The sequence below is a fragment of the Pteropus alecto genome, unplaced genomic scaffold (genome assembly GCF_000325575.1).
Source record: "Pteropus alecto unplaced genomic scaffold, ASM32557v1 scaffold395, whole genome shotgun sequence".
Classification (NCBI taxonomy): Eukaryota; Metazoa; Chordata; class Mammalia; order Chiroptera; family Pteropodidae; genus Pteropus; species Pteropus alecto.
The window spans coordinates 905391-920328 of record NW_006438643.1 but is presented as its reverse complement, the minus strand read 5'-3'; the positions used below and the strand labels follow the sequence as shown (position 1 = coordinate 920328).

General features: G+C 36.2%; 1 protein-coding gene across 1 annotated transcript; it reads left to right on the top strand.

The window, feature by feature from the left end:
* The first annotated feature begins 3227 nt into the window (after positions 1 to 3227).
* LOC102888511 (olfactory receptor 52B6) lies at positions 3228 to 4221 on the top strand. The gene has a single exon (XM_015592344.1). The coding sequence runs from the start codon at positions 3241 to 3243 to the stop codon at positions 4219 to 4221; it is 981 nt and encodes a 326-aa protein (XP_015447830.1). The 5' UTR covers positions 3228 to 3240.
* The last annotated feature ends 10717 nt before the right edge of the window (positions 4222 to 14938 follow it).

Genomic DNA, 14938 nt, shown 5'->3' with positions numbered 1-14938 from the left:
GAATGCGAGGACTGAAGATCTATGATTATAAACCTGTGATTTTTATGATATGAATGTGAGTCCTTGACAGTGTGAACTTACATGACTGAGTGGTTGGAACCTATTTCATCCTTTTTTCTAAAAAAAAAAAACCATTCACTACATGTCAACTCTATCTCAGATGGCACAGTGCTGACCCTTACGGAGTTCATAATAATTTGAGGCCAGAAATATTTCAGTGTGATAAATGTTAGAGAGAGAAATAGATAACTACAAGAGAACATAGGCATACTGGGGAAGTGTGTAACCCAGCCTTGAGAAATGAGAAAAGTCTTCCTGAGTGAGAAATATAAACTGGCTAGATTAAAGGGGAGGATAGAGATAGAAGAAATGGATTACATAAAAGACTGCAGAGAAAGAAGAGCAGGTTTAGACATGCGTTTTGTACAATATTGGTAGAGAAAGCAGAGAACTGTGTATATGAATCTATTAGGCAATGGGAAATTATTATCTATAGTCAAGTAACTAAAATGCTCAAAATTATCTTTTGGAAATATAATTTATATAGGGAGGCTTTTTTAGAGACTGGAAGGACTGCAGGCTAGGAGAACAATTGGGAGGTCTTTGTATAAGTGGATCTGGAGCCTGAAAAGCAAAATAGATGACAAATGTAGCTTTGGGAGGAATTAGTAGATGCTAAAGGAAGCCAAGGCAGGTGACAAGATTGGCTGAGGAGAGGTTAGAGACAGACCAATAGGAAGTACAACAGTAAACCATCCAGCAGGGACAGAGGAGCCCTCAATGAGGACTGGAAAGGAAGGTGAAGGAAAAGAGAAGAACCGGTGTTGGGTAAAGAAATCAAAGCCAAAACAAGTATTTTATGAAAGGTGTAATTTTGAAGAAGAAAGACAGAACAGGAAGCAGTGTAACAGGCCAGTAGAATAAGATATTTTTATTATAGCTGTTAACTTTTTGTTTGCTTTCAAGGTCAAAAATGTTTGAATGTTTATAAATAGTAAAGATAAAGATCTAGGAAATTAGAAGAAACTGAAGATAAATAAGAGAGGGAATAATTGATGAAACAAAGACCCTGAGAAGGTGGAAAAGGGATTCAGAGACTACGTGGGGAAATTATTCTTGAAGCTATACATAGATAGATAGATAGATAGATAGATAGATAGATAGATACATACATACATACATACATACATACATACATACATACATACATACATCCTTATGCACACATGTATGCATATATAGACATATGCATACATACAAGTACACATGTATGCATTTGTGTTTGTGTGTGTGTGTGTATCCAGCTTATTTTAAAAATAATTTAAGATAACTCCTCCCACAAAATGGTAACTATGTGAGGTGATGAATGTGTCAATTAACTTGATTGTGGTATTCATTATATAGATACAATTTTTATTTGTCAATTATGCCTCAATAAAGCTGGAAATTTTAAATTAAAAAAATAACCTACAGATTGATTTTGAGAGAACTGGTATTTTAACAATCAACTAGGTCTTCTGATTTATATGCATGGTATATATTTCCACTTAACATTTTAAAAAAAAAATCTCTTCCAGCAATATTTTGTAATTCTCAGTGTAGAGGCTTTGCAAATTTGAATTAAATTTATTTTTAAGTATGTTATGTTTTTAACATACATTTTGTATGCTTGCATGTTTGTATCGCAATCAGAATTATTTATTTATTTATGTATGTAATCAGAACTTTTAACATTTAATTATATATCTGTTTGCTGCTTGTATAGAAAAATACAACTGATTCATATTGTCTTTGTAGTCTCCTAATAATTAAATAAGTAACCAAAGAGAGCTTTCTTGTGCCTAAAGCAAAACATATTGTAGCTGTAAGAGGGAAGATGTTGAAACATGAGAGGGATATTAACACAACTTTCTCTGAGAGTGGAGGAAATTAAAGGAGGATAGATGCAAAGATAAGATAAATTTACAAGAGTGGAGTAATAATATGAGGATTTGTCTCCTGACAGTCTTGAAGTCTCAGTTATGGAGGAGGAGGAAAGTTCAATTGAAAGGGAGGAGCAGACATTTGGGTAGTGGTAAATGTCGTATATTTATTGTGAGAGTAATTTAATAGGACTGACAAGGACTCAACGGGCCTGATATGTAGTAAAGACTATTTGTATGGTTACATCACATCCTAAGTGAGCTGAGAGAAACACTGGGTAGTGTTAGTTGAAGCTTGAGCATTTTCATGGAGAATGCTGCAGAAATAATTGGTACTGTCCTGGCAGAAGAGATGGATATGTAGACTAGATTGGGAGGAAAGTAAAAAAGTTTTTATGTCAGTGGTTCATAAACTTTAGCCTAAATCAGAGTCACCTCGTGGACTGAAAAAATCAAAAATCCTTTCTCCAACCCCAGAGTGCCTAATTCATTAGGTGTGTTGGCAAGGTCCAAATGTCTGTTAAGTTCCCCCTTGATACTGATGATACTGGTCTGGGGAACCACATTTTCAGAAACATTACTCCATACCTTCCTTCATGTTCTAGGTGATAGCATCACACTTCAGAGTCACAGAGGTGACAAAAATTTAATTTAACACACCAGCAGGACACCAACTATGTTCATTTCAAAGACTGAAAAATTGTTACTCAAAAAAGACAGTGACTTGTCCAAAAATCACACAGTCAGACAGAGCAGATCTCTGACTCAGGTTTTTTCACACCTTATACAGTGTTCCTTCTACATGGCATAGCTGCCTTCACTGCCTCCTTACTTGTCAAAGCATCTGTGACTGAGAGAAAAAAAAGATGTACAGTCTGCAGTGGCCACAGCCCCCAACTCTCCTCTTCCACATAGTCTGCTAAGGTGTGAGACTGCAGCCCTTCTGAGCATAGCCTGGGGCTTTGGCAGAGCTCATTACAGTTCACACCCCTATGGAGAATATAGAGACTTTTATTGATTTTCTAGCTATTCCTGCTCTTTTCAGAACCTGTGGCGGTGCACTAAATCTGGCAACGTTTTTGAGCCTCGTGTTGCTTGAATATTTTGCAGCTTTATGGAGAGCCTCTGACTGTGGGCAGGGCCTGTAACCGTGCACTTTGTGCAGAGCTTATGTGTGATCGTCTATAGAGAATATGCCTGTAGTTGTTGGACCTGTGAGTGTGTGCAGACCTTGTGGTTGTCTCCATGTGTACTCTGCTAATGTATACAAAGTCTAAATCTATTTTCTCCCTGTGATATAGGTGACGGGGAGAAAATCATGGGTCTCTTACCTGCTAATAGCACAGCTTCTGGGAGCAATTCTGACACTCGCATGGCAGGCTGCCTCCTCATTGGCATCCCTGGGCTGGAACACCTACACATCTGGCTCTCTATCCCCCTCTGTACCATGTACGTAGCCGCCCTGGCAGGTAATGGTATTTTAATTTGCGTCATTCTCTCTCAGCCAAGCCTGCATGAGCCCATGTACATATTCCTGTCCATGTTGGCCAGTACAGATGTTTTGCTCTCGACTTCCACGATGCCCAAAGCACTGGCCAACTTCTGGCTAGGTTCTAGTCACATTTCTTTTGATGGTTGCCTCACCCAGATGTTCTTCATTCACTTCCTCTTTGTGGCTGACTCTGCAGTCCTGCTGGCCATGGCCTTTGACCGCTATGTGGCCATCTGCTCTCCTCTACGATATGCCACCATCCTCACAAGCATGGTCATTGGGAAGATCGCCACTGCCACCCTGACTCGCAGCTTTATCATCATGTTTCCTTCCATTTTTCTCCTCAAGCGTCTGCACTATTGCCGGATCAACATCATTGCACACACATTTTGTGAGCACATGGGGATCGCCCGTCTGTCCTGTTCTGATATCTCTATCAATGTCTGGTATGGGTTGGCAGCTGCTCTACTCTCCACTGGCCTGGACATCATCTTTATCATCATCTCCTACATCCACATCCTCCGAGCTGTCTTCCGCCTCCCTTCTCCAGATGCCCGGTCCAAGGCCCTGAATACATGCGGCTCTCATGTCTGTGTCATCCTACTCTTCTACGTCCCTGCCCTCTTTTCTGTCTTCGCCTACAGGTTTGGTGGGAGACGCATCCCACGCTATGTCCACATCCTTCTGGCCAACCTCTATGTGGTCATCCCACCTATGCTCAATCCCATTATTTATGGAGTGAGGACCAAGCAGATTTTGAAAGGGGCTAAAGAGATGTTTTCCAATATTATCAAAGAATCTAAATAAATGCTCCCAACTTGAGCTCGACTTAATCTCTTTTTGTATCTATTAACTGTCTTGTAGTCACCCTATCTTCATCGCTACACCTCCCAGTTATCTCCGTGTCATTCTCATCTGTGTCCCAATTTATTTAGATAAGTGTTCTACTCAAATTGGAGGCGGGTGGAGAGTGGTAAAAAAGATGAAAGGAATTGAGAAGTATAAATTGCCAGATATTGAAATGATCATAGGGATGCAAAGCACAGCATAGGGAATATTGTCAATAATGCTGTAATAACTATGTATGGTGTCAGATGGGTATTAGTCTTACCAGGGTGATCACTTCGTCAGGTATATAAATGTCTAATCACTATGTTGTACACCTGAAGCTAATATAATATTGTATGTCAACTGTATGTAAAAAATTACTTACTTAATTAATTAAAGAAGTGATTCATCTCAGGCAGTGGGACTCAGACAAGACAGCTTCCATTGGACAGTTCCTTATACTACATTTGAGGAAAACATTTCAAATCCACTAGTCCTGATCCTGGCTGTTTTCATTTTCATTATTATTTACTGACATAAAATAATGTCCACAGTATATGGCTCTTACCAACTCAAACTACAGAGTACTTGTCATATTTGATACTTTTTATTCACTACAAGTGACGTAATGATAATCTAGAAAATCTATAATTAACAAAGGTTACAAGCTTTGTAATCTTTCTCTCGAGGTCTCTGACATATCACACACTCGCAATAAAAGTATAAATCCGTAGAATCTTTTAGAATTTAGTAATATGAATCAAATGCCTTGAAAATGTTCATTCTCTTTAACCTACTAATTCATGTTCCTAGAAGGTAGCTCAAGGAAATAGTCAGAAATAAGTGCAAAGATTTATGCAAAAAGTCATTAACTCCAGAATTATTTACGATAGCAAAAAAACCAAAAAGGGAGATAGCTTTAGTATCCCGCACAGGTGGCAATAATTAAGTAAATAATGCTATGTAATATATACTTACTATCAAATATTAGTCATTAAAAATAACTTTATAAAGAGTTAATTGGTTTGAGGAAATGTCTCTGGTAGAATATAGAATACAAGGGAGTGAATACAAAAAATTAAAATAAGTGTTCTACTAAAATACACCTTTGATTTATTTTCCTAGAAATCTATAGTAATATCCACTTCACTTTCTTCCACCTATTACTCAAATGCCTTATGATCCTCCACCGTCTTAAGAAAAACTAACTAGGGAAAATGTGATAGCTTACTTGGAATCTATCATCCAATTGTACTTTTCTCAGCATTCACTTGCATTAACTCATTAGGTAATGAGTTACCTAATCCCTTATATATAATTTTGACATTTAGATTTGCCAGTTCAACATCTTTGTCACAGTGGAAATCTCCAAGAACTGTCATGTCTAAAAATTCATAAAATGATATTTTTTATTATCAGCTACACATGTCCATAATCATACATGTGTATGTACCCAAGTTCAGAGATGCTAACACACAATAACATATGTAGGTGGACACATGCATCTATCAAAATATAGATAATTATATAGAAATAGAGTACTCTTTTCCATCTGAATATGTTTCATATCTAAAAATTATATTCATTATTGAAATGAGATAAGACGTCAAAATATCTACTTATATCTAATAGATATAAGTTTATGTATTTATAGATTTGATGTATTACTAAAGAAACTTAAACATCTATATATAACTAACTTGCTCACTAATTATTAATTATTCACACCAGAGATTAGTCTAGCCTGATGTTCTCTGAAATTGAGGGATCTACTCAGCCTGACTTTTAGTCCAAGATCAACCTGTCTTCTAAAACGTAGTTTATATCTCAACTCTGTCCATGCCCATACTCAGCCCATAACGAAAGAGTCATCTTTTGAGATTCTCCGCCCCTTTTCATCTAAATCACTATTTGGTTGGGCTTGCTCTCGTTTTATAAGAGATTTTTTCATGTTTGTGCTTGTGCTTTTACTCCCTGTCTAGACTGCATTCCTTAAAGAGAGGGGTTATTTTGAAAGTCTTTTTATCTCTTTTGCCCCAAAGCATAAAACCCTGCTCATCGCAGATATGCAATATCTAACTGAGGAGAAATGTTTTCAAATTATATTATAAATAATTGGCTAATTTTTCCTACTATATTAGGGACCTTTAAAATGTAGGGGAGAAAATGATCATAAGTCTGATGAAAAAGAGGACAAAGACATAATTAGAATATGCTTTACAATGAACAAAAGAAAATACAATTAAGACTGTATCAAAATACCATTTCTCACTTGTCAGATTGGCAGAATCAAAAGGATTAACGCTGTGTTCACACCAATGTGAGAAAACAGCCTCTCTCATACATTGCTCATGAATATACAATATAATAGAATTTTTGTGGAATTTGGAAATATCTTAACAAAATTCTTATGCATTTATCCTTTGATCCAGAAATTGCACTTATAGGAAATTACTTTTCAGATATACCTTCACAAGTACAAAACAACATATGCATAAGATTAGTCATTATGGCAAAGTTTTTGTAACTAAAATATTTGAAACAACTTAAATGGAGTCTGACGTTCTACATTTCAAATCCACACTTTTATGCTTACCAGGAGTGTAACTGTTCCCAAGTGACACAAAGTCTTTAGAGTCACACAGATTTAGGTTAGAGTTATAGTCACCATAGTACATATTAGCTGTTTGTCATTGGGAAATATAATCTCTTTAAGGCTTAATTTCCTGTTCTGTAAAAAAAAAAAAAAAAATAAAAAAAAAAAAAATGGTAATAACACCCACTTCAGAGCAGTTTGGATTATTTAGATTAACTAGATATGGCAAAAATAATAATAATAACTGGTGTATTAGTAAACATTTTGTTGCTATCAAATTTTTCACCATTTAAAAATAGCTGAAATATAATTCTTTTTTGGTATATTTGTGTACACCTCTTGGAGAACTGTATTTCTATAAATTAAATGTCTAAAAATGGAACATTCAGATCACAGATTATGTATATTAAATTTTAATAAATTATTATGTTTCTCTTTATTTCAAGACAAAAACTTTTTTCTGTATCTTATTTTATTATATTTTTATTACAGAATTAACATGCTATTAGTAAAGAATTAAAATTTTAAAATAAAAAGCAAAGTTTCTCTGATGTTATTTCCGCAAAAGTAACATAGTCTTGTCTGGTATCTTCCCTTTTTCATGTAAGAACACCTTCGTATAAGAAACAATGCCTTGTAGATTGAGGGCTGAGAATCTGAGGAAGAGACTAATAAGGAAGGTGTGCTCCAGAAGGTATAACATAGTTTATAGAAAAAAGCATCTAGGGATTTGAGATATTTTTGTTCATTGAGTCTCTACCACTATTCTAAGTCTCGATCTCTGCCCTCCTCTAATATAATCTAAGGAGTTATTCTCAGTTTTCCCTGAGAATGCCCAAATGACTCATGGCTTTACCATTTCAATTTGAAAATAAATAAAAAATAAATATATTTCAAAATAATTGAAATTGAAAGAACAATGTAAGAAAAAGCTGAAACAGTTTCTTCTCCATCCCACTTGGATTTTCCTCACCCTTCAATCCCCTTATTATTTTAAACTTTAGCCTGAGAACAAACATAAAAAGGCCTCAGATGAAAAAATTTTTTGAGCTGTCACAGTTTACCTTATTTGCCTATTTGTTATGTCTATATCAGTTATTATAATATGGTATGTAGATGCATACATGGATTCTGTAAGACTATGGGGACCCAAGACAGACAGGGCAGTTAAGGCTTATATGCCATCATGAGCCAGGAAGAAGGGGACAAGGGATTGTGCTTTGGGACTTCAAAGGGAAGGACTTCAAAGGGAAGGAAGGGAATTCACATGTAATGAAGATAGAAAAGCAAATGTTTGGTAAATAAATGTTTGGGCCATCTTTAACAATAGAACACAGATTGAACTTTGATCAAAGGGGCCTTGCTAGGTTCATCCCTATCTATTGCACTTTGTTGATATTAATCCATAGTTATCTATGATAATAGCTTCCTTCCTGGAGCAGGTCCTCTATTTAAATTCTTTAAAGCAGTTAGGGAGAAGGTCAAAGGTTTTTCCCGAACTTTTTGTTTCTCAAAAATAATCAGTCGAAAATAATATCCCAAAGAGGCATATTTTGAAGTGGCAAATTCAGCTCCCCCTCACTCCTTTAAATATCACCGCACATTTCTCTTTTTTTTACTTGCATTCTTCACCTCTTAACTTACTTAGTCTTCTTAATGTCCTTCATTAAGATGTGAGAGTAAGAAACCTGAATGTACATCTCGAGTTACCTATTTCTAATTCTCACACCTTGTTACCAATTATTTTACAAATCCATTCTCTTCTACCTATATTCAGCGCATCTAGTTAAGCACTTTTTCCTCCATACTAAAGCAATAGCTAGACATTTACTCTCCTTGGATTTAGGCAATTTTGTTACCTACAGTTTTCTTGAACCTACTCACTGCTGCCAGGTGATCTTTTCTTAGACATTCAGACATGTCATTCTCTACCTGCCCCCTACCATCTCACACACACACACACACACACACACACACACACACACACACACACCCCTGAATAAAAGCTCTTTAGTGGCTTGCCAACAATGTCAAGACATTTCGATGGGAAATGAATATGGTCCTGGGACAACTGGATATCTACATGCAAAAAGATAAAACTGGATCTCTTTCTTACACAATAAAAAATAACTCAAAATAAATTATAGACATAAGTAATGAGTTAAATTGTTAAACTTTTTAGAAAAAAACATAGGAGCAAATCTTCATGACCTTGGATTAGGCAAAACAGTCATAAAAAATGACACCAAAAGTACAAGTGACCAAAAAAAATTGGATTTCATCAAAATTAAAAACTTGTTCTTCAAAGGATGCAATCAAGAAAATAAAAAATAACTCCTAGAATGGAAGAAAATATTTACAAATCATAGAACTCATATAGAACTTTTATCTAGTATATATAAAAAACTCATACTTAATATTAAAAACACAAATAACCTAATTAAAAAATTCGTAATGGATCTGAATAGACATTTCTCCAAATGAAGATATGCAAATGGTAGAAAAGCCTATCAAAAGATATTTCACACTTTTAGTCCTTAGGGAAATGCAAATTAAGATGACAATGGGCTACCATTTCACGTCCATCCACAAAGATGACGATATAGAAAAGACATACATTAACAAGTATTGGCATGGAGATGTAGAAATTAAAACCCTATTATTATGCTGGTGGGAATATAAAATGGCACAGTGACTTTAGAAAGCCATCTGGAAGAGCCTCAGAAGAGTAAATATATGATCCAGCAATTCTATTCTTAGGTATATACCCAAGAGAAATTAAAAGCCTATGTTTCAAAAAAAAAAAAAAAAAACCTTGTAGAAGAAAATTCATAGCAACATTAGTAATAATAGCCAAAAAGTAGAAATAATCCAAATGTCTAAAAACTGATTGAATAATAGATATACAAATGTGGAAAATCCATACACTGTAAAATTATTCAACCATCAAAAGGATAAAGTACTCATACATGGTACAGTATAAATGAACCTTGAAACTATCATCCTAAGTGAAAGAAGCCACATTGCCTAACCTTCTTTGTCTTAATTTATCTGGACGCCCTTCTCCCTGTGAGTTCCACTCCTCCAACCCACTTTTCAAGACCAAATCAGGGTCATCATCTCAATGTCCTTGGGGCAGGAAGTTTGGCCTGGCTTTTCTTCTCAGAGTTGCCGTGTCATTGAAACCCTATAGTCACAATACTAGGCTTTATAAGCTTTATATGTATTCATAAGAACCTAAAAACAAATAGTTATGGTCTCGATGTTGTATATGTTAAAATTACAGATTATAATATTACGAGTTATAATTTGAAATTTTATATTATAATCTATAATTTTATTTATTTTTAAGAGATAAACTGGATTTCATTAAAATTAAAAACTATGTTCAACAAAACACTTCTTCAAAAAGTGAATGAACAAGCCAAAGAATGAGAGAAGATATTCTAAATATATACATCTAACAAAGAACTTATGCCAAAAACACATTTAAAATAAGTAAACTTAAAACCAATAAGAAAAAGATAAAACAACTTTTAAAAATGAACAAATGACTCGAATGGGCCCTTCACTAAAGAGAATATCCAAATATAAAGCATGTGAAAAAAATGTTCAACATTATTTCAGTACTCATCAGGAAAATCTGAATGAAAACAACAAGATTTACTCATGTAACCAGCTGAATGGATAAAATTTAAAAGACTGACCACATCAAGTGTTGATAAGGATATGGAGCAACTGGAACTCTCATACACTGCTGATGGGAGTAAAATTGGTCCAACCACTTTGGAAAACTGGAATATCTACTAATATCTATCTATGCCTACCCCGGAACAAGGAATTCTACTTTCAGGTATACATCTAGGATAAATGAGAGCATGTGTCTACAAAAAGAAATATGTACAAGAATCCTCATAGAAACTTAATTCATAATAGCTGAAACTAGAAACAACTTAAATATTCATTAACAGGAAAATGAATAAACAAAGTGTGATATATTCATACAATGGATAAGTACCCAACAATTAAAAGGAACAAATTATTGATATGTATTGCAATACGTAGGAATCTCAAAAACATTATGTTGAGCAAAAAGAGCCATTCACAAAAATGTATACATTTTATGCCATAAATGAGGCAAAGCTAATCTGTGGTGACAGATATCAGAATGGTGGCCATCCTCATTAGGAGGAGGTATTGACAAAGAAACCATCCGGGGTGATAGAGATGTCCCTTGATTTGAGTGGTGGCTATAGAGGTGTAAGCATACATATAGTTCACTGAGCTATATATCTAAGATTTTACTTTTACTATATAAAAATCATAATCAATAAAAATAAAACTGTTTAAAATGAGGACAGATAGAGGCTAAGATATTCCCGTATATATAAAGGCTTTAAAAAGCCATGCAAAAATCAGTTTCTCTTCTCCTTTCTTCATTCTAGCCACCCTTAAGGGTCTGTAATCACTCCTCACATGTTTCTAGTTCCATTTCTGATTACCAATCACTGGAATGTTTCAGTGGAGAAATCCTAAATTTGTTAGCATCTAAGTCACTATCGATAGTAAGAGCACCATTATTTTATATACCACATAGTAGGCCAACCATTGCCAATTATACCATGACACGATGCTTTCTTATCCTTTAGAATTTATTTTAATCTTATTGAGAGAAACTTTAAAAGTCAAAAAGCTTATTTAGATATAGAATGCTATCACATATTATACGGATATTTTTCCCCTCACATTACAAGGAAAATATATGCAAAGTAAAATGGTTAATATAGCTCTAAAACTCCTTCATATACAGAGTCTGATCTTTCAAGAGCATTCCTATGCAGATCTCTTAAAAGAACATTCCACTGTTGTCTCTATTTCCTCCGCCGGTTCTAACATCAACTATGTACTTCCTATGCTGGCATTTTCTTCATCTTACAGAAGGGGTCAATGGAAGGTTTTCAGACAACAACCTCAACACTTATTCCTTTCTCAAATAGTCCTTAAATGCTTTGTTGACATTGGGGCTACAGGTAACCAGTAAGGTCCTCCAAAATAACAAGCAAGTCTGTATACACACAGGATAAATACCTCGTGGCCAACAAGGACTGTAAGATGCTATCGGTTGTAATACCCATTGCAACTTCAGAGCTGTTCATGAATATGTAAAGCACCTTATCCTAAGGGATATGTAATTGGGTGGCTGGGGAGTCTTACAAATGCCTTAATTCTCAGTATGGTGAACAGCTTACAGTCACAGAGGAATAATTTCAATATTATTCTAAAGTTATAGTTGAATCGCTTGTACCTAAAAAAAGAATGTAGGTTAAGAACAATCAGAGAAGAGTTTAGAAAAGAGTATCACAAAAAATAAGTTGGCATTGTCTCTACTTAAACAGGAATGGCCGGCCCAGTACCCCTTTAGCAGGTATTTTCCTATAGTGGAGAAAGAGGCCTCCGGCAGACATGGATAATTTAAGCCATTACTATTAACCAACCAATGCCCCCTGTTGTTTTCATCTTCATAAGCACATTTGGAATTATGATTTTGTGCTCTAAGTAGGTTTCTTACAAGGAAAGAATACAGTGAGTGGATTATAAAAATGGTCTAGTCTACAATATGTTTAGTTTTCTTTTTTTTTTAGATTTCACCTATTAATTTTTTAATTAATTAATTTTTAATCGAATGATTTAAATTCCCCCCGTCTACCTCTCCCCTATAATCTGTAATTTTAAATTGATAAATTTTAATTATCTTTTTGTAAAACATGCCATTGTGATGCCAAGTGGTTATCTTTACTCACTCGTATACTTTTAGATATTTTTATTTATTTAGATATTTTAATTAATATATTACTATAGAGTAGAGGTGTATTATCAGTGTTATTGATTACTGACATGATATCAGAAAGCTAAAATAAAGTGTCCTCTGTGGCCTTCAGGTATTCAAGGCCTCAGAATTTGCAGTTCAGTAAGTGAACAGCGGGTTACCTTACTTAAGCCTGACGGACACTGGCGACCACACCCCTGGAGTTCAGGACCTTAGGCTGTGTTGGGCAAATCCGCCCTATCAGCAGCAGCATCTCCTCCTCTCCTCGCCCCGCCTCTTTCCCCTAGAGTCTTTCGGCTTTGGTGGAAGTGGCAGCGACTGGGAACCCTCGACCCTGACCCAGTCTACGGATTCCAGGTTAGTGGGCAGATCCAATTTCTGGCCAGCCACCGCCGTCCCCACTAGTCCTGAGAGTTTGACCCGCCTTCCATGTTGCGTTGAGGGGAGGGGGTGGGGGCGGGGTCGCGGATGGAGGAAGAGTGAGGGAGAGCTCTGCAATTTTGAGTTGTCCCAAGTTTGGGAAATGAGCACAGAAGAGGTACCTTTGGAGCTAGGAGTAATCCGTGTGAAGAGTAGAGATAGTTGAACCCGGATTCTGGAAGCTAAAGTATGTAGGGGAGGCAGCACCGGAAGTTTAGGTAGGGAACAACTGCAAACCATGGGACTGGCAGAGATCCAGAGGTCAGCAACCCCTCCCCCATCTCCAGCCTTTCTGCTCCAGGAAGTGAGCGCCGTTTACCCGCAACCCGGGAGGCCTGGAGTTGAGCCGTCGGCGCTCTGCGGGACCTGCGGGCTGGCGGGGGAGGAGCCTTGCCAGCCTTCGAAAAGAGCATGGCCACGCGCCGGTTGAGTTTCAGACTCCTTGGTTTGCTCTGAAGAGCCTTGACCACTTAGTGCCGCCCGCATCTGGAATTTCCCTGGCTTCTCGTTCCCTCCATGTGCAGGTCGCGGTTCTCGGCTCTGACACTTAGAAACTGGCCGTGTGCCCTTGTTGAGCTTCAGTTTCTTCCATCTGTAAAATGGATAGACTAATATTTATATCCTAGAGTTTTGGTGAGAATTAAGTGAGGCAGGGGTTTAAACATATAGGAGGCTGCCTGCTAAATAGTTATTGTTATAGTTACTCAAATTATTATTAATGACAAACTCAATACTTACCTTTAAAAAATGCAGTTTTTGAAAGACTAGTGTAGAGAATAAAATATGTTAAAATGCACTATGATAAAGGAAAGAATGACTACTAACATCTAAACAAGTTAAAATACAACAGGAATTACAAGTGGAATTTTACAGATGCAGAAAAGAACCAAAAATTTTATAAATAACCTCAAAAACTCAGTTAATGGATGATCTAACACTCAGAAGAAAACCTGTGCCGGACAATATTTTGAGAATTTGCAAAGTTAATAAGTTTTTGAAATGCATGGGGTAGCGATCTTTTGAAATGAAATTTTTTAAAAAAAATTTGAAACATTATGTTCTAATTCAAATATTTATGGAGTGCCACCTGTTAGATCATCGATTCCACATAATAGGTTAAACTGGAATATAATTCTACAGAAATTAAAATGTTGTTATTCCCTAAGTACAAGAAGCTCATCTTATTTTTAAAATACAGTTGCCATCTGCTTAGGTATTTACTTCACTTTCACTAGAGCGCCTAGCTGTGAGACAGCCCTGTCCACCTTATTTCTAATTTTTGTTCTGAGCTCCCTATTCTGGTCCAACCTTTGATATCTCCTGCCCAGTCACCGAATTTTATTCTAAAAGCCATTTTGATATCAAATTATAACCTGTTCTAATAGATGGTTCGGATCTAAGTATCAGTCTATTCTCTGGCCCTCCCTTCTTATTCCTGTCCCCTCCACTTTCTAGCTATTTTTCATCCTAAATTGCATCTAGTTGAAAAGGAGGTTACCTTACCTGAGGCAATGTTTTTGAAGCCTTAATGTGCATACAAATCATCTAAAGATCTTAAAGTGCACAAATACTGAAGTGGTCCAGGTGATGCCTAGAGATCTGAATGAGGAGCTCCACTGGATACCAGTGCTTCTAAGTTAGCTGATCACTTGAACTTTTTCAGGCATCGGCTTCTTATTTAACTGTTTCCACCTGCCACCTGGTCTTGAATTTGGCCCCTTTCATTTGGTAATCTGATCCTGAGACGCTGGAATCTGCACTCCTCACAGCCAGACTATCATCTCTCAGCCCAACTACCCTGCTCTTGAGACATGGCTTTCATCTGACACCCAGGCAGACTTTTCTTGTCTCCT